The following is a 21,028-nucleotide window of genomic DNA, read 5'->3' as shown; positions in this document are numbered from 1 at the left end:
AATGACTGTGTAGGCAAACACAAAGTGCTGTAATATCTGGTGAGAAATGTTAAAGACTTCTGGTTTCTGATATATGCCAGCTCAGATCTTGTGGGGTTTTCGATGCACAAAAGTAGAATATATGTAACAGCAAAAGACACAGAATGTAATATATACTGTACCATTTTAAGTGCTCCATTTACCTCCCCATATAGGGTTATACTTAATCATTCTCCACATCACAAGATGATTCAAATCTCAACAAGGCAGTCATAACTGATGGAAAGTATCTTTATACAATGAAACTAAAAGATGTCCCCAATGACTCTCTTGTCAGGTTAACAACAAACTGACAATTTCTGATCCTTTCTTCCAGTGTTTTAGAGCCTTTTATTTGGTTAAGGAACCCTATAATTATATTGTGAATTTCTGAGGAACCTCAACCCTCTCTAATAGTGTGTCTGAGATCAGATGCATTGTAAGGGACCTCAACCCTCTCTAATAGTGCGACTGACATCAGATGCATTGTAAGAAATCACGACCCTCTCTAATAGCGCATCTGAGATCAGATGCATTGTAAGGAACCCCAACCCTCTCTAATAGCGTGTCTGAGAACAGATGTATTGTAAGGAACCCCAACCCTATCTAATAGCATGCCTGAGATCAGATGAATTGTAAGGAACCCCAACCATCTCTAATAGCGCATCTGAGATCAGATGCATTGTATGAAATCACGACCCTCTCTAATAGCGCGTCTGAGATCAGATGCATTGTAAGGAACCCAGACCCTCTCTTGTAGCGTTTCTGAGATCAGATGCATTGAAAGGAACCACAACTCTCTCTAATAGCGCTTCTGAGAACAGATGTATTGTAAGGAATTCCAACCCTCTCTAATAGCGCGTCTGAGATCAGATGCATTGTAAGGAACCCCAACCCTCTCTAATAGCGCGTCTGAGATCAGATGCATTGTAAGGAACCCCAACCCTCTCTAATAGCGCATCTGAGATCAGAAACACTGGAAATCCCTCAATGCTAGAATCAGCATTAACAACATGAGGATATTCCCAGATTTCTTTAATTTATGTTAAACTTAGCTTCAGTTTAGACTACATATAGTTAAACACACTTACAAATGTTATGTATGTCATTGGCCACTATTGCTGCATAAGGCCTCGGCCAGGCTCTTCGATTGCGTGCTGAGGCGCGCTGAGGCTCAGGGAAAGCGGGTGCTTTCCCTGGCTTTGCGGTTGCTTGCCCTGCGTGCCGTCAGGAGGCGGGACGGGGGCAGGACGGGGCGGGATGGGGGCGGGCCAGTGACATCACGGAGCTGGTTTGCCCTCATTGGGCGAACCGCTCACGTGACCGGCCCTGCGCTCCGGCAAGCACGTGAATTAAAAATCTGCTAAGGCGAGCCCCTACTAAAGCCGCTCTAATTGCGGCTGTAGGGGCTCAGTGCCAAGCATGAGCAAGCGCTTACCATGGACAAGGCCTAAGTGGGAATATTGTAGATTGAACATACTGTAGGAATCAATGGTATGGCTGGTACCATTCTCTGCAGTAATGGCATATGTTGCAAATCACATCTGAATTCTTTCTTGAAAGTTGTAATACTGTAGCATTCAAATCATCTTAGTGGTATTCAAGTGACAGGCAGCCAAGGCCTGTCCATTGATGGATCGATGACTATTACTTAGGGTGGGTGACAAAATGATTTCAGTTGGCATTTTCCCAGCCCTTACATCATGTGTGCCATTATAAACTCTAGCCTACCTGCAACTGAATATAGAGTGGTGGTTGGGAAGGGTTTTGTACAATGAGATCAAAGAGAATTCTCATGTTGGGGTTCATTCCTGAGTCATTAGGGTGCATTCCTGTGATGTCATGGTCCATTTCTTTCTTATGAGAAACTAAAGTGGTCAGGAGTAACCAATGTATTTGTACACATGGGAATGTGCTTAATTAGCACATGAACAAGATATACTGTAGTAATTTGGTAATCCATACAAACTGATCTGGTCCCCAGGAGAGGTTTGGGAAGCACTGTTGACTTAGTCTATTTAGTTTGACAAAAAATAGAGTAAGTATTTCAACGCTGAGAACACATTATCTTCATATGTACAAATCATAGAACTAATTATAATTGCTCTTGTTTTCAACTGATAAGAAAATGTCTGTAAATAGCAGTGCTAGTTGAGGACAGGAATTCCAGTTGTCAGGATTTATTTAAACATTTTTGTAAAATTAGTGTTTATCAGTATTAACAATGGGAAAAAAATTGAGACACATTTGAATTTGATGTTTGAGTGCCTCTTTTTTCTGTTTGTATACTCCCCTTGCGTTGCCTTTGTCTCCCATAAATGGTAACGCAAGTTTCAACACAATATTTTCTGCGTTATTACTGTACTTGAGGTAACTAGTGTTGACGTGAGTAATTATGACTGTTATACCTGTGGCTGGGATGATACAAGAGGTGGAACTCAAATGGAAATTATGCTTCATTCACGTTTTTGTATCGGTTTTAGCAAGATGATTAATTGGTGGTGTTTTCTGTGTTTTTCAATTAAAGAAGCATCAAGCAAGTGTTGTATATGTAAAGTACGTGGCCATGTATAATTTTACAGTCTTACCTAAGCTGACAATCGTTTGGTTTTTCTCTTATTAATCTGTCAAAATCCTTATGCTCTTACTAACATAATGACTTCTTCAGTCAGTGTAACTCAGGGGCTACAATGTATTCTTACATTACTATGGTAACATTATCTATTGTTGCAGTTTGCAGCTTTTAGCTGCTGGGAATATTGGCAACAAATTATCACAAACAGGAAAGTGTTGCAAAAATCTTGCACTGCTGGGGGGTCTGATACAACCTGCTATAGAATTCAAAGGATGCTCAGTATATTAAACTCATTAAAAATTACTTTAAGCGTTGAATAATCATTTTTAAAAATGAAGTATTATCTAATATTACAGAACTGTTTTTTCTTTAAAACCATATAAGATTTCACGTCTTGCTGTTTTAAAACCTGAAAGACCTACTGTAATTATGAATTAGAAAAGGATATAAGATAGTACAGATGTAGCCAGATTAGCTGTTCCCGCCGTCGGTATGACGTTCTAGGAACTCTAACATCCTCTCTTTCGCCTTCCTCAGGCGTTTCACACTGTGATGAAATGTATGACTCGTGATTGCGATATGTACTAGTTCCGTTCTTTGTAAAAAAAAAAAAAAACAAACAAAAAAACCTTGCAACACACAGAAATGATTTCGCGCTGCATCAGCCTTCAATTTAATTTTTGTAATGGATGTGCTCGCCACAAACCGGGACCGGACCGCGGGCCTAAGGTGGGGATGTGAATACACCGACCTTAGACCACGAAACCGGTTCTGGATTGTGCAGTTTGTAGTCAATCGTAGCCGGTTCAGGGTTGGAGAAGGCAGGGTAATCCATGGACAAGCCGGGTTCAAAGTTGGAGATGTCAGAGTAGTCGATATCCAGGCTGGGGTTCGGCAACTGGTAGGCTGGTGCCAAGCTTTTGTATTTTTTGTATTTATTTATTTAAACTTGAACATGGGTTCAGGAAAGTGTCTGTTCCTCTGTAGCCTCAAGCACAGGGCAGTGGCAGGATAATGAGTAGGAGCATGGCCCTGGTATGACGTGGGCATGTTCTTGGCAATATCAGTGCACATGTGCAGACTGTGTTCTGCACATCTCAGCAAGGCACCAGCAGGCTCTGAAGTGTAGCTGCAGGAATATGTCAGTGATCTAAGTGGATCCCTGTTATTCTTTAGAATTTCAGAAAATGAAGCTCAGAACATTTGTTATACACATTTAATGACATATATTGCTGTTTTTTGTCTGTCTATGGGGCTTATTCTGTATTCTGCTACCGTGCGTTCTACACGACAAGCCCCATTCAAGTCAATAGGGCTTTCCAGGCAGATCGCTCGGCACAGCGCTAACGGAGTTTACAGATTAAGACCCCATGATTTAACTGCATTTAGACTTGAATACAGATTACCCCAACATGACTGCAGCCACCGACACATTACAGGTGCACAATTTCTGCGTTTTAGACGCAGCCGTTATATCATTAACATGTTACAGACGCAGCAGCCATTATTTGAACAAATCACGTGGTGTATACCTCGGAATACCCATGTCATGGCGCGGGATATCTTCCAACCTTCCCGCCTTAAGAAGCGAGTGCATAGAATGGCATTTTAGTGTACACATTACAATTCATTCATTGCATTTAATTGCACACAACCCATGAAATTCAAACAAAGCAATCGCGATAAGCGCGGGTCCCTGGTGCGAATGGCTGCGTTCATACCGCGTGGAGTACAGCAGCGCACACGAAAACTGCGCCGTGGTTTCTTAAAAGAATGGCCACTGTATCTGTACCATTTGTTTCCACGGAGCCACGTCAAATGTGTAAACATCGCCGCAGCTTTGGCATAATGTGTCACGTCAACGGGAGCAGTAATGCGGGTTATATTTGTATCTGGAAAAATCATTTGTGATCTATGTAGGTGACATTATATTACATTATTTATTAGATTTCTTCTTGAGGATTCCTGGCTATGAAATATTTGGAGCCAGAAATGTTTGAAGGATATTGGTGGAATTATACTTTGCGTAGAACACAATATTAACAATGTAGAGGTGGACAACTCCAGTCCGCAAGGGACACCAACAGGAAAGGTTTGCAAGATATCCCTGCTTCAGCACAGGTGGCTCAATTGACGGAGCCACTGATTGAGCCACCTGTGCTGAAGCAGGGATATCCTTCACACCTGACCTGTTGGTGGCCCTTGAGGACTGGAGTTGAGAACCCCCTGTCCTAACCAATTTCATGGAATACAACTGCACCTCAATAAGTAGAACCCTTGCAAACTCATATTCTATAGTATTTGCATCGTTACTGCGGGCTGCCTGCAGAAGGAGGAGTTTGCTGCCATGACCTGTTTTTTGCCATTGGACATTTCCTGCATTTACTGGACTCAAAGCTCTCCAGTGTGGGGCATTAACCCTTTAGCACCCTGCTTTGCCAGCTAACTCCACTGCTACCTAGATAGCCTTTATAGTGTTGATATATACATTTTAGGTTCAGACCCTTATCATCCAGTTTTCCTGTTACTCACTTAGGGTTAGTTGGTCTGAGTCTTGTGCCTCACAGCCAACCTTCATTCTGTTGGGATATTCAGTGATAGCTTGTCACTGTCTCTCAGGGACATTGTTGCAGGGTTTAGGGAAGTACCAGGTGACTACGGTCTACCTGGGAATGGGCCTGTAGAAGGGGTTCCTATACCCCGAAACGTGACGTTGCCCCTCTTGCCCTGGACTTTTAACTCCCCGTGTTTTCCCTTTTCTTTCCCTCTTCCTTTTCCTCTTCCCTGTCCCTGCCCTAGCACACAGTGCTTTCTTTTTTGGTCCTTGTTTGACCATTTTTTGTATCATTCGTGTACCATTAAATACTTACTTTTGGCTGATCCATTTACTATCTGTTCTTTCCGTTTGAGTGCTGGGAACATTTGTGGTTTATTGATTATTTGGGAGGAATCAGGGTCCTCCTTGTTCCCATTTTGCACCTATTATTTCACTTTATACAGAGTTTTGTGGGCTGTCTAATACTGTTTGTTACCTTGCAAAGTCATATTCTATAGTATTTGCATCATCAGTGAGTGTGTTGGGACAGAAGCCTCCTGCATCCGACATCTCCTATTATAAAGGGAGACTGCTTCAAGCCCTCCAAGAATGATGTAAGAATTCAGCTGTTTCTAGATACAGTGTGTCAGATATTTGGACTAAGGGGATTATTCATGAAACTGCAATAGTGCCGCTCGGGGCACTTTCCCACAGAAACTCCCATTGAAGACAATAGTGCACTGATCGCCATGAATGAATTAACCCCTACGTATTTATTTAGCAGGCATGTGCATTCCTGCCACCTCTATCCACAGCTCTGATGGTTTTTTCGCATACGTTTTTAGATGTGACCATTTTATTTAGCTGTTGATGCATATATATCTTTATTTATATTGCGCCCACAGCTGTACTGAGTGGTTGCAAAGGTAATACAGTACAGGGAATTATAATACAATAAGCGCAACAAAGTCAGACAATAGGAAAGGAAATCTCTGCCCCGGAGAGCTTACATTCTAAGTGGTACGTTGGGAAAGTTACAGAGACAGCAGGTGAGGGAATAAGTGCATTAGATGGCAGGGCTTGGCAGGAGGGACGCTGGGACAGTTGCCATGAGTCCAGGCTATTGTGATGCTTCATTTAAGAGGTGAGTGTTCAGGTTTGTCTCGAAGGTGGGGAGAGAAAGGGAAATCCCTGCCCCAAAGAGCTCACAATCAAAGTTGATCTTTTAACAGCCAGTGAAATATATTCTGTATATTCAGCGCTGATTTTTTTGAGGGGGGGGGGGGGGTTTCAATTCCTTTAGCGGGAATATTTTCTAACAAGTCTCTTTGCTGTAGCCAATGACACTGACTACAATGATAAGGTTACATCAAAATGACTGCTCTACAGTACTATACGCTGTCAGCCATCATCCGTTGCATTTTATTTATAAAGCTCCAGTCAATTAGTCAACAGGAAACAGTGAATTGGAACAGGTTTCCTGTGCAGTCTACACGTTTACAGCATTTATATTCGCCACAAAAAAGATTTTATCAGACCAAGAAAGAAAAAGAAAAAAAAAAGAATGTGTCTGGTCTCTGATTCAATGTAAACTAGGGATCCTCAAGACCCACCAACAGGTCAGGTTTTCGGGATATCCCTGCTTCAGGACAGGTGGATAAATGTCCCAGCTTCAGCCCAGGTGGGTCAGTCAGTAGCTGCTTTGGCACAGGTGGCTCAAGGAGTGGCTCAGTTGAAGACTGAGCCTGTGATTGAGCCACCTGTGCTGAAGCTGGGATATCCTTAAAACCTGACCTGTTGGGGGGGGGGGGGTTTGAGGACTGGAGATGAGCATCCCTGATGTAAACCATTTCATTTTAAAAGACCACACAACCGTCATACTATGCTTAAGGACAGTCAGGTTTCTTAACCTTCCCACTGCCCGGTAGACGTACCTGGAACAGCACAGGCCCTGGAACACTAGAGGCTCCATCATGCTCCATTTGCTAGTTTTGTAAGGGATGATTGACCCCCCCCCCCCCCCCCCCACACACACTGTTTTGATTCAATTTCTGGTTATGTAAGCCGGGAGTGCACTATAAAAGCAACCATATAACCGCAAAAGCCGAACGTCTGGTGGTGCTCGAGTTAAAAATATTAATAATAATTGGTGGGGGATTGCTATTCTAATTTGAGGCTTTACTAAATGTCACTTATTGCTTAGTGATGATAATAATAATCATTATATAGCGTATAATTCACAAGTGTCAGCCTGTCTGTCATTCGCCTACAACTTTCTTTCTACCCTGTCGTTCCGAAATGTTTACACCAAAATGTCGCCATAACTATTTAAGGGGGAAATTCAGTGTAGTCGGGATACGTTGTTGTAGGATAAAAATCTCCATTAACTTTAATTGGAAAAGAAGGGTGGGGAGCCGTGTTGGTTCTTTCTTCCATGTACGTAGTCCAATAAAAGATATCAAACCCCTACTACCTCCTTTGTTACCACATTAACTTTAATAGGGATTTTCGGCCAAAAGCAGCCCAAATGGCCTCTTCGGACATATAGAATAAGGAATTTAGTCTCCACTCTGCCATTACCACATGTCTTTATTTTACGGCCCCCTATTATAGTCTTATAAGTTACTTAAAAGCTTACAATTTAAAACATGTACTTAAAGGTGCAGTTGTCTCCCATATTACCAATGGTATTTTGAAGGTGAACCCCATATGATGCTCTTTAGAGCAGATTACCAACCTAATTATGTATGTTTCTTGCCAAGCTGATTTTGATTTTAATGTAATAAGGCCCAAAGCCTGCAGTAGATTGTTCACATGAGAACTCCAGCTGTTCATTCTCCCGCTCTCCATTCCACCAGGCAGAGAGCAGCTGTTTTCCATGAGTTCAAAGGGTCGTACAAGAAAAACATTTATTCTCGGTAATCTTCTCAGATTAGGAGGTCTTCAAAAGTAAACAAGAGGGAATTAGCTACAATATTCACTTACATTTTGGGCTATTTTTTTAGAAGTGAAATACACTGTTAAAAACATCCTACAGTGCAGTATCGTGAATAAATATTTCACAAATAAAAAAATAAAAACATGCAGGAGGGAGCGGCCACCTCCTTACTGATCGTCCGAAATCCGTTTCCCCTGCGGGTCTTTTTAGTTACATGTGTATAACCTATTATTAAGCAAATACAACTACTGTACCACTTATGAGCACATTCACACGTGTCAGACAGGCCTGCAACCCTGCCTTTCCCCATTACCTCTTAGCAGACAGAGCTTCCACTGCAGCCAGGGATTCTGGGAAATGACATGCAAATGAGCACACATGGTCACCTTTTGCTTCTACTCCCTTTTAACATGGAACCCTTAAAGCATATAACTGCCGTATTACACAGCTTTTCAGCACAGCCGAGGTTAAAGAAGTGCAGGGCCAGTAACACTGCTCACAGACGACCTTTTGGATCCCATCAGTGTGAGGTTGGTTATACTGGCCAAGCAATGTGACTCTGGGATTGGTTTCAACCACACATTAAATAATGTAAGTTATGATGGATGAAAAAGCCTATTATGAAGAATATTTAAATGATGCTCATGTAGTCTTTGCAATTCCTTTTCTCTTAAGAAGTCGAAAGCTCACCTAACAGGAAGATATGATGAGCAACACTGGTTTCTTCTTTCCTTTCAGAAAGAGACGTAAATATACTTCCCCTTCAAGAGCGCGTTTAGTAATTGTTTGGTATCCTTAGCTGCAAGAGCAACCTCCGCTCCTCTTCTAGGATTTCTTTGCGCGTTCGGTTATAGAGGCTATTTCTCCATACAATGAGTTTGCGAGGGAAAGTTTTCAGGAGAGAACCGTTCCCAGACGCCTGGAAGAAAAGAAGAACCATGAGAAGAGTGAATGAGGGGCCACTCCAGAGGTTAAGTTGTGTATGTGATGAATCGGATATTACTCTTCTACTTGTACAGTAAGCTGAGCTTTTGACTGTTTGGTGTCGTCAGAGTTTAAAAACGGGGAAAATTTATATTGATGTCAACCTCCAGGCTCCAGAATTAGAGAGATGTCGAGAATGTGGAGTGTGAATTACTTTTGAATGGAGAAGTACTGATTTGTATTAGAGAGATGCAGTTAAACTCTATTATAGCACTTATGCTATGGTAAATATCAATGAGACTCACTCCATAGTGAGACACAGATAATCCATGTAGTACAAAGCAGGGAGAGGGTGGAGGGGGTATGATAACTTTTATTGGACCAACAAGTAGTTGATATGTTACAAACTTTCCAACCTCTCAGGGTCAGGGTTACCCGATGAGGGACCTTGAGTGGATGGAAAGCTTGTAACATATCAACTACTTTTGATCCAATAAAATGTATCATACCCCCTCCTCTCTCTCCCTCCTTTGTTACTACATGAAAGAAAGGACCAACACGGCTCCCCACCCTTCTTTGCTAACTACGGAAGATAAAATATGAGAGTTGACATGTCTGTATTGCTATTAAGTATGTGAACATAGGAGACATTAAAAAAAACAGTACAAAATGTATAACAAATTGTCTTTGAGTTGACTCATATGTCAAACACTTTACTGCAGATTCACTTTACTGAAATTGACGTTTCCCCTGCAGATACACTACTGCTGGGACAGTGTTTCCATTTTTTTTTTTTACAAATCGTCAGATTTATCTAAAATGACTTGTTTAGAAAATAATGTTTAATTGAATCTCTAATCACTGAATTGGTGGCACAGTATATTCTCTCTCTCTCTCTCTCTCTCTCTCTCTCTCTCTCTCTCTCTCTCTCTCTCTCTCTCTCTCTCTCTCTCTCTCTCTCTCTCTCTCTCTCTGTCTCTCTCTCTCTCTCTCTCTCTCTGTCTCTCTCTCTGTCTCTCTCTCTGTGTCTCTCTCTGTGTCTCTCTCTGTGTGTCTCTCTCTCTCTCTGTGTCTCTCTCTGTGTCTCTCTCTGTGTGTCTCTCTGTGTCTCTCTCTGTCTCTCTGTGTCTCTCTGTGTCTCTCTGTGTCTCTCTGTGTCTCTCTGTGTCTCTCTGTGTCTCTCTGTGTCTCTCTGTGTCTCTCTGTCTCTCTGTGTCTCTCTCTGTCTCTCTGTGTCTCTCTCTGTCTCTCTCTGTCTCTGTCTCTCTCTCTCTCTCTCTCTCTCTCTCTGTGTGTCTCTCTGTCTCTCTCTGTCTCTCTCTGTCTCTCTCTGTCTCTCTCTCTCTCTCTCTCTCTCTCTCTCTCTCTCTCTCTCTCTCTGTGTGTCTCTCTGTGTCTCTCTGTGTCTCTCTGTGTCTCTCTGTCTCTCTGTGTGTCTCTCTGTGTCTCTCTGTGTCTCTCTGTGTCTCTCTGTCTCTCTGTGTCTCTCTCTGTCTCTCTGTGTCTCTCTCTGTCTCTCTCTGTCTCTCTCTGTCTCTGTCTCTCTCTCTCTCTCTCTCTCTCTCTCTCTCTCTCTCTGTGTCTCTCTCTGTCTCTCTCTGTCTCTCTCTGTCTCTCTCTGTCTCTCTCTGTCTCTCTCTGTCTCTCTCTGTCTCTCCTTGCATGCTAAAGCCATTTTAAACTCCTAAGGGCTGCAGTGTCCCTGAATATTTTGTGGGGCTGTTGTGTTGTGGACCAGTTTATGGTAGCCAGATATATGGCTGACAACTGTAATGAGGAATAGGGGACATTTTTCTAGGGACCAGGAGAGGTTTGTGTTTTGGCTGTTAACCCCTTCAGCGGTGTTGCCGTCCCGTTCAGCATTACATGAGTTAAATAGAAAGTCTGGCTGTTTCAAAGCTTCATTGTTTGTAAAATGCAATGTTGTTGAATGAGAACAGTTGAGTTGTGTGTGGCAAACGACAAGATATTTCTATTATATACCAAGTTAAACAGGGTCATAGTAAAGAATACATTCCGTTTCTAGTCTTGGATGGTAATTATTTCCTAGTGGGAAATATTTTACCAACTCCAGTCCAAATGTAATTAGATCATAGAAACATTGATTTTGTATTAAAACATTGTGCAATGTTATTCTTTCTGCATCGTATATTCTTATGTTTTTTTCTTTATATAAGCTGGGCTGGACTTTGACCTTCTGAGGCCCTAGGCTATGTCAAGTTTAAGAGGACCCAAAAAATGAGAAAGAGATTTATTATTCTGACTGAAGGGACAATGGAAAATATAAACATGAAACAGAAATAAATAAAAGCATTATGATAGCATTGTTATATACAAAGGTGGCGGTGTACAGCTAAAATGAACAGTGTTTGCACATCACATATTCATTTTAACATTAAATCATTTTCATTCATGATTTTTGGAGAGCAAAGTAATTGATGATCTCTTCCAATGATAAGCAGCAAAGTTTGTCACTTTTGATGCACGTGATGCTTAGGGTCATATTCGAACGAAAATGTCCATATTTATAGAGAATCTTCTTTTTCCCTGATCTTCTTTATCTTCTGAATTTAAAATGTTTAATGTTTTAATTTGTTTCTATAGTTGAGACCGCTCATATTGTGAGGCCCTAAGCCGTAGCTTAGTTAACGTATGCGTACGTCTGGCATTGGTCAATTCAGTGTGAACACGTGGAGTTTCAAGTAGACTAGAGTACATAGCATGGCATTCAGTACAGTAGAGAAATTAGAGAAGCATTTTAGGCTGCTTGTCCCATCAGCAAAGCTGTTGTAATGCAAGATTTGTTGATACAGTAAATGTATTTGACATTTTCTTGGGACTTCAAAGTTCTCACCAGCATCAAGCGTAGAGATGGGCGAATCCGCCCAAATCCGTTTCACCGATTTTCTTGCATTTTCTCCCCAAAATCCATTTTGCCGTGTAAAATCCACAAACGGATTTGGTCGGATTTAACCTGCGCGGATTCATGAAAAACCGCCATTGAATACAACCCGTGGATGTATTTGTAGACTCCAATCCACGGATTCAGCAACTTGTTGGCAAATTCTTAAAAATCCACCAGCAGATTGCAGAATCCGCGTATTGGATTCTACAAATCCGTCCATGGATTGCGGAATCCACAGAGTGTTTTTGGCAAGAATAATAAAACATTTGCCAAACGCGAATTGCCATTTTTTAGATTGATCGCTGACATCCGTCGCTCAAAGGAACCGGACGATCTGCTGCGGGTCCAAATCCGCCCTTCAAATTCGCCCATCTCTAATCAAAAGTAACGCAGATTATAGCTATTGTATTTTTCCACATTGTAACTACAGTAAGCCTACTTATACAGCAATATTGGTGGGTGTATCTTTGTCTGTAAGATACTGCACGGTGGTTGAAGTGCTGCAGCACCACACTGCCACCACTATCACATGATTATTTGGGTAGCAGTCACGTATCTGCGGCTGCATCCTGATGATGCAAAGAGAAATGGAGGGTCCTCTACTTCTGCTCCTGGGAAGCAGGAAACATGGCCTCCACTAGAATATAAGCAAGAACTCATTTACATTCTTAGGTTAGGCCCCTGATGTGTTGACATCCTGAGAAATTAATCAGAAAAGCAATCAAGGCTAGGACTGTCAGGATTCCCTAGACCTCCTGCCTAGCCATAGCTTCCTTGTCCACTGGGTGTGCTGCTGCCTTCTGTTAGCTCTGGGTTCCTCTGTCTGTCTGTCTGTCTTCTTGTTGCTCCTGTCTCTGTCCTTATAGCTTGCTTCCTGTCTGTTGGTTTTGCCTTTGCTTCAAGTCAGACTCCCATGCCCAGACTCCCAAGCCTGTCTTTGATCCTGATCTGTTTATGTACCTGTACCTGTATTGTAGTCTGCTCACAGTAAAGGTCCTTGCTAGTAATCTGGCTTGTCCCTGGTTATTCCTGCTCCCCGGTCTCAGTCCCTGCTCCCTGTTCTCAGTCCCTGTCCCGCCCCGCCTGTCCTGTTCCAGTCTCCTCATTGCCGACCTCTGCTTGTTACCTGACTTCGCTACCTGCCGCCTGCCTCGGACCCCTGCTTGTTACCTGACGTCGCTACCTGCCGCCTGCCTCGGACCTCTGCTTGTTTCCTGACTTCGCTACCTGCCGCCTGCCTCGGACCCCTGCTTGTGACCCCTACTTCGCTTCCTGCTGTTCCGGCCACCGAGATCCTACCCGCCACAGGAGTCTCCCGTGACAAGGACCCAGGTCTCTGGTCCAGCCTTCTTTGAATATTATATCGATAATTGCAGTAGAGCAGAGGAGGCCAACTCCCATCATCAAGGGCCACCAACAAGTCAGGTGTCCAGGATTTTCCTGCTTTAACACAGATGGCACAGTCAGTGGCTCAATTGAGCCACGTGTGCTGAAGCAGGAGTATCCCTAATACCCGGTCTAGTGGTGGATCTTGAGGACTGGAGCTGCCCACCGCAGCAGCAGGAGAAGGCAGGCTATGCAAGCACACTTTTGGGTTTTGGTTTGAAGGGAGGCCAGACTTTGGTGTCTTAAAGAACTACAGGGAGGATTCACTAATAGGGTGACCAGAGTCCCAAAGGTAGAAACCTGGACACATGAAAATATTTGAGTTTACCAGTATATTTAAAATGTTTACTCTTTGCTATGGTCGATAAAAACATGCAGTGTCTATTTTGGTCATATGGTCACCCTATTCACTAAGCTCTGATCACAGCGCAATCCAGCATTAAACACCATACCAGTCAATGGCAGTCAATGACAGATCAAGTTTTAATACCCCTCTTCGGAGGTTGGTAAATCCTGGCGGACATTTTTCAGCCTTGTTCTCGCAATACTAGTAAATAAGGATTGGACTAAATAGAGGGTGACCATATTTGTCCCGGAAAAAACGGGACAAATGTTGCACATGCACTAACTGCGCATGCGTGCGCCACCAGCGCTTAGTGTCCATGCGCGAACCTCCAATGTTGACTGCACATGCGTGAACGGCGAGTACCGACTGCACATGTGTAGCTAGCGAGTGCTGATTTGCGCATGCGTGATCGCTATTTGCCGGAAACTCATGTGCATTTGTGATCGGCTGTTGCATGATTGGAGCTTCATGGCTGTGCCTGCGAATACATACTAGTGGCTGAAAAGTGACGATCGCACATGCGCACAAGTGGACAGCAAGCTCTAATCGCGCCAGCGCGGATAAGAACCGGGGCAGTGGCCAAAGAAATTGGGACCCAGGACAAACAGCTAAAAACCCGGGAATGTCCCGGCTAAACCGGGACATCTGGTCACCCTAACTAAATAGGCCAGCATACACTGCCGACACACTTAATTGCAGTGCGGCCAGATCCGCAAGCCGGGAGATTTCCCGGCTTGCTAGTGGCCGCCCCTCGGCGTGCGCGGTCACGCGTCTTCGGGAGCCTGCGCCTCCTGCACGCGCGTCCAGGGCTCCCCGAGGGAGCCCTGGTGTCCCGCGATCGCGGGACGGCGGCAGGGGGTTCCGGGGGACCCGGCGGACCCGGCAGCGGTAGGGAGAGCGCCCCGATCGGAGGGCGCTCTTCCGCTGCTTCGGCGCGCGCCCGTCACCCTCGGGCACGCGCCAGGCTACTGCTGCGGCCAAGAACGGGCAAATGCTCGAATAAACTTGGCCGCAGCAGTAGTTCTACCTAATTTACAACATATCTTAAAATTACTAATAACTGCAACATTAACAATAAGAGAAGAACTGTCAGCAGGAAGCAGAAGTCGTCTGATGCAGAACTTCCTGTATTGGTTTCTGTTATGTCATGAAACTAAAATACCATTCATTACATACAGTAAAATATTAGTGACTGCTGTGCTGGGTGTCTCTACTATTATCCTAAAATGTTCTCTTTTAAAAACAAAATGTCTGCTTATATGTGAAAGAAAGGATTGCTAGATGTGTATAGCACACACATTATGAGATCATAAAGTACAATTTTCCCCTCTTCATTCCAAATCAAACAAAAAAACACGTTGGACGTATCTTTGGTGATATAGGTTGAGAAGCAAAGTGAGCTGTATGAGTAACAAAATATAGTTGAGGTTCAAATTAGTAGTGTGTCCTAAGACCCAGGATCAGTGGGTAGGGCTGGAAGCTTTTTGTGTTGTCACTTCTTTATCGGGGAAGATATTCCAACTGTTTAGCATCCCATTCTCAAAACAGCATCTCTAATCATTATCATCATGTTTCACAAGAGAAGACCATGATTTCTAGCTGACAGGACTCATTCCTAACTTCTTCTTTCTCTTTACTAACTTCTGTCCAACTCTCTGAGATATAAACATGAACAACGCTGAGCGACTCCTTAATCAAATATTTATTGACTTTGGCACAGTTTTGATGCATCGCACCTTTGCCAAGATACAATATGCACAAAGTCTATACACCTCTATTTATACAAAAAAATGTTTATCAAACACCTGCGAACAAGGATCAAGGAATGACTACATATACTGTACTCCTCCCACAGATCAAATCCGAGCAATTTAACTAGCAAAGTGTACAAGTCTAACATTAACATAGCATAGTCACTTTTATTTCTAGGCAATTGAGCTGTAAAACTGCACAAAAACATATAAATATTTAAACCAGTGACCAAATGTATAAAAACAGATAATACGCAAATATAAAGAGATATAAAAACATATACAAAAAAAAATACATATGTAAAGATTTCCTTTTTTTCACAACTCTCTGAGCTATACAGCTCAGCAAGCAACTTTACCAAGTATAAGACCTGCAAACTATATTCCTGCTTAAGCATAGGTGGCTCAATCAGTCCCTGCTTCAGCACAGGTGGCTCAATCAGAGGCTCAATCTTCGACTGAGCCACCTGTGCTGAAGCAGGGATATCCTGAAAACCTGACCTGTTGGTGGCTTTTGAGGACTGGCGTTGGCTACCCCTGCATTGGGACAATGTCGTTTAAAAATGTTAACTAATATTTATCACCTAACAGACATAACAGCATTAGTGCTGATTTTCAACCTCTGGCACATCTAACAAGAAAAACAAAGGAATATTGCATCTTTACAACACTCACCACTTCTACTTTCCACAGCTGCATTCCAGCTATACACTTAAACTCATTCACTGAACACACCCTATTACAGTATATACTGTAACATTTATTTTTTGGCTTCCATTCCCTTTGTCCGGTTATCATTTCAAAGCCTAATTATATGACATCTGTGTTCGACCAAGAGTTTACGGTAACAAACATCTCCCACGTCATTTATTGGAAATGATTACTAGCATTCTAAGGCCGCGCTTATAATGCCGGCGACAGCGACGTCGCCCGAAAACAAATACATTGCCGCGCTTATAGTGCATGCGACGGCGACAAGCGACGGAGCGTCATCGCCGTCGCGAAAACATGAAAACAGCAAAATTTGATTTTTCAAGGGCCGTCGCGTCACGTGACGGCCCTTGAACAAATCAAATTGCCGGAATCCCGCGACCCGGCTGCCCGGCAAAACATAACTTTCGGCGGTGGCGACAGCGACGGGTGACATCACCCGCCGTGTCGCCGTTGCCAACGACGGCACTATAGGCACGGCCTTAGGCTTTGAGCCCCAGATAGCCTCAGCTGATGTAAGCTTCTTAAGTATGTTACTTAATGTTCTGATGTCGCATCTACAGCCATCCACTCCTACTATCTTCTAAGGCTGGGGCGCGCGGCCTGCGCTGCACGTGCGCCTGCGAGGCTGGCGGTGCGTGCAGCCGAACTCCCCGGTCTGCAGAGAGCTGCAGGGAGAAAGACGGGGGGGCATGACGGGGGAGTGACGGGGCGCGGCCGTAACGTCACCCAGCAGGTTCGCCCTCATTGGCTGAAACGCCGGGGGCGTGGCCTAGCGCTCCGTCACGAGTCCGGCTCTCAATTTTCTTGAGAGCGGGAGTTTCTGTTGGCGCAGCGCGGCGGCCCCCCCTCGCAGCGGGCCCAGCCCCATTGTGGGGCGGATATTGTCCCTGCAGCGTCCGTCACAGCGGGTGCTGCAGTAGCCAGCGAGGACCTGGCCTAAGCCAGGGGTGCACAACTCCAGTTCTCAAGCACCGCCCCCCCTCTTCCACCCCATAAGGTCAGGTTTTCAGGATATCCCAGCTTCAGCTCAGGTGGCTCAATCAGAGGCTCAGTCGAAGCAGGGACTGATCGAGCCACCTGTGCTGCAGCTGGGACATCCTTAAAACCTGACCTGTTAGGGGGCTTGAGGACTGGAGTTGAGCACCCCTGTTCTAAGCAATACCCAAGACAGAAACTATCTCATGTAGGTTCCTAAAGCCGCCCCAGTCTATTAAATAGGCTGTAGTGTAGAAAATAACCAACTCCTCTTTTCATAATAGTAATATCAAATATTACTCTTATTACAACAATAATCTAACAACTGAGCTAACAAAACACACCTCTGGTGTTCTGTTTGTCGCAACCTATGCATTTATGATATGTATTACACCAGTATTTCTCTCTGTGCCGGTTCTGGAGCTCCATGTCACAACAAATTATCTTGGTAATCATTAAAAGACAATTAGTCGGCAGGCAATTATTTATGGCTTGTACGAGCACACTTCTTCCTTTCAATTCACTTTCCTAAATAACAACATAATTACAAACAGCAACTAAAACATCCTTATTAATTCAAGCTTTCTGCTTCTCTGTCTCCTCGCCAGACCACAATCCCCCCACCCAACAGGAGTCCGCTAACGTTACATTGTCCCAAGCATCACCAAACTAACTGGAGATTCTCATTAAAATGTTGATCCCGAGCTTCTTCCCACTCACAGACTCCACGGCCAAATAATCAGCCTCTCCCTTATTTCCCTTGAATTTCTTGTCAAAATATTTATCATTCTCATGGTCATTGGCAACTGAATCTGCCAAAAAAAATGATTTCCCCTTATCCATGCTGGGTTAATCATGCAGACAGACAACCTCAATATGATGCATTATTAACAAAACAAGTTTATGCTATTCTCAATACTTCTTTTTTTATTTACTGTATTTTAGCCTTTTCACCAATTCCGTCAATTATCCTACCCTCTTCACCGCTGCAAACGTTGGCCGGTCTAATGCTGACTGAGGCACTATTGCCCAGGAACTCTCATTAAAGTCAATGGGACTTTCTGTGTGATCATGCCCCGATCGGCACTATTGCAGTTTAATGAAAAACCTCCATTGTGTTAAACTGTTTTGTCTGTATTTAGATTGGCACGCAAGACAGGCTTCTATGCTGCACTATATCAGGAAGTATTCTCTGAAGTCAGCACAAGCAGAATGTGCAGTGTGTTCAATGTGAGCAGGGTATAGTTCAAGGGAAGACAGTATATATTACGCGGACAGCTTATTTGCACTGCGTGCTCTAGAATTTGTTGGTGTGTATTTCTTGGAACTAACCAGCGTATTTAACAGCTCTACGCACGGCCGGACTTTGACTTTCTGAGGATGAGAGTGAGAGATGTATTATTCTGACTGGAGGGACCATTGAAAATATAAACATGAAACTGAATGAGAGCATTATGCTAGCATTGTTATATACAAAGGTAACGTTGTAAAGCGAAAATGAACAGTGTTTGCACATCACATTCATTTTAACCATTAAATCATTTTCTTTCGTGATTTTTGGAGAGCAAGTCATTGATGATGTCTTCCAATGATCAGCTACAAAGTTTGTCACGTTCGATGCACGTGATGCTTTGGGTTATATTTGAACGAAAATGTCTATATTTATAGAGAAATCTTCTTTTTCCCAGATCTTCTTTATTTATCTTCTAATTTTAAAATGATTCATGTATTAATTTGTCTCTATTTTTGAGGCCCCTCCTATTGTGAGGCCATACGCTGTAGCTTAGTTATTTTATGCATAAGTCCGGCACTGGCTATAGCAATATCAATCATTGGCTATAACAATAAGGCAGAAGGAAATGCTGAGTGCGGTTGATTGTACCCCTGTCTTGATGTTGACGTGTGACAGTAGAACTCACTTGTACTAAGAAGTCAATGTTGACCCTCAAAGCTTTGGATTTTTTACTCACTGTATGATCCCACTGTGAGAGAAATAACAAGGGATTCAAAACATGATCTTAAAAACGGGAATCCATGGTGGACATAACATCAGAAGAATATTGTGGCTCATTCTTATATATCAAAATAGATAGAAGTATAGGTGAACTCAAATTAAAGATACTTGCGGGTGCTGAAACCCAACTGGGAAATCCCATAGAAAAGAAGCGAAACGAGTAGCGCGCCAAAATAGTGGTCAAGTGGGTAGTATTTATTTACCCAATGTTTTGGTCCAATACAGCAGATCTTTGTCAAGGTTGAGGAAGGTCTGCTGTATTGGACCGAAACATCGAATGACATTCTGATATATGACACTATAGAGTAGGGGTGGCCAACTCCAGGTCAGGTTTTAAGGGTATCCCTGCTTCAGCACTGGTGGCTCAATCAGCGGCTCAATCATTGACTGAGCCCCTGATTGAGCCACCTGTGCTGAAGCAGTGATATCCTTATAACCTGAACTGGTGGTGGCCTTTGAGGACTGGAGTTGACCACCCCTGGGCTAGAGTAAAGATCAACAGTCACCATTTAAAACATAGAGTGCAGACAAATAGGAGGCAGACAAATCCACCCACATACAGAAAAGTTAGAGAACAAATATCCAATGTTATGATGATGGAGAATTTAATGAGCCATCTAGAGGATTCCATGATTAAATTCCGGAGAGTCTGGGATCCCTTTCTATAACAGGGCTATATAGGCAAGAGTGGAGAGATGTAGCAGATTTTTGGGTCCCTTCCCCAAATGAAATGTTAAAAGTGTTGAGAATAAGAATATGATACATAACTATATTGATATGTCGTATTGAAGATGAGATGTTTATAATATGTGGTGACATCAACCTCCCCCCCCCTTACCCCTACCCCCTCCCCTGGTTTATATGTTCATGTGTCCATTAGTCCATGTTATATGCTTCCTGTTATTAAAATGTATCCCTCTATTATAATTTGCTAGCTCCAAATGTACAACACAGTACAGCTCAACCCCGTTATAACGCGATCCGTTACATCGCAAATCCGCTTATAACGCGATGTAAGCATGGCTCCCAATTTTCGTATTTATGAATAGTTTATAGCACGATTATTGGAGTCTTAAATACTTTATTGTACAATGCTTACAATTGTACACTATTTCTAACGCGATCCACTTATAACGCGATGTGATTCTTTGGACCCCAAGCACAGCGTTATAAGGGGGTTGAGCTGTACTATTAATCTGTGTTAAGAGCTAACTATAGATGACAATGTATCTGTTATCTGTTAAAATTTATATTTTTGTGAAAATACAAATAAAGAGATTTAAAAAAAAAAACCATAGAGTGCAAAACCCTGCAACAGTTAACTATTTATTTTAAGTGGCTTTGACCAGACAGCTCTACTAATCCTGCATGTATTTTTACCGGATCCTGCAAGCGAGTATGTGATTAAGGAAGACCATTATGTTCTGCCTTCGCTACAGGAGGAAGTGAAAATAATTCAATCAGGAACACGGAGTAAGCAATCGTATGCTGCGTCTATGTGTATGTGAGGTGGGGTGAGCAGAGCTCCAGCTTCCTGCGCCGGCTTCTCATTTTGCTTTGACTACAGCACGTGAAACACTATCTCAGAAATGTACTTTGGCCATTGGCAGTTTTTATGACGGGGCTTATTTTCATATAACAACTTCAAAAAGATACTTTCTGAACGAGATATTGTTTCATAACATTGAGTGGTAGCTATGTAGTATTTTCCACTGCTCAGCCACTTCACCTACGCTTATGGCAGAAGCACATGGCCCCCGTTCAAATGTTTTAACAACGTTGTCATTGGGGAAATAATTTAAAAGCTGTGATGTGCAAAATTAAATGGAGTGTTCTGTAAATCCATGTGAGAGCACCAAGCCAAGATTAGTTTCACGTCTTCAACACAGAATATGTGCGCTGAAAAGTGCAGTAGAATACTCCCTCTGGGGGTTATTCATTAAAGT

At 43.1% G+C, this 21,028-nt stretch overlaps 1 protein-coding gene across 10 annotated transcripts in view; it reads left to right on the top strand.

Annotated features, from left to right (window-relative positions):
* The window catches only part of DOCK10 (dedicator of cytokinesis 10), a 238,988-nt gene that overhangs the window by 76,905 nt on the left and 141,055 nt on the right, over positions 1-21,028 (top strand). Inside the window, exon 1 of one of the 10 annotated variants that reach the window (XM_075570117.1) lies at positions 8,836-9,047. The exons of 8 other annotated variants lie outside the window; for them this stretch is intronic. In XM_075570117.1, the coding sequence (XP_075426232.1) occupies positions 8,940-9,047 (108 nt within the window). In that variant the 5' untranslated portion in view covers positions 8,836-8,939. Of the gene's footprint in view, positions 1-8,835; positions 9,048-21,028 lie in introns of those variants that run through there. One more of the 10 variants, XM_075570120.1, reaches the window with a different exon arrangement.

Source organism: Ascaphus truei, chromosome 14 (assembly GCF_040206685.1).
Source record: "Ascaphus truei isolate aAscTru1 chromosome 14, aAscTru1.hap1, whole genome shotgun sequence".
Taxonomy (NCBI): Eukaryota; Metazoa; Chordata; class Amphibia; order Anura; family Ascaphidae; genus Ascaphus; species Ascaphus truei.
This window is presented reverse-complemented; position numbering and strand designations above follow the sequence as displayed.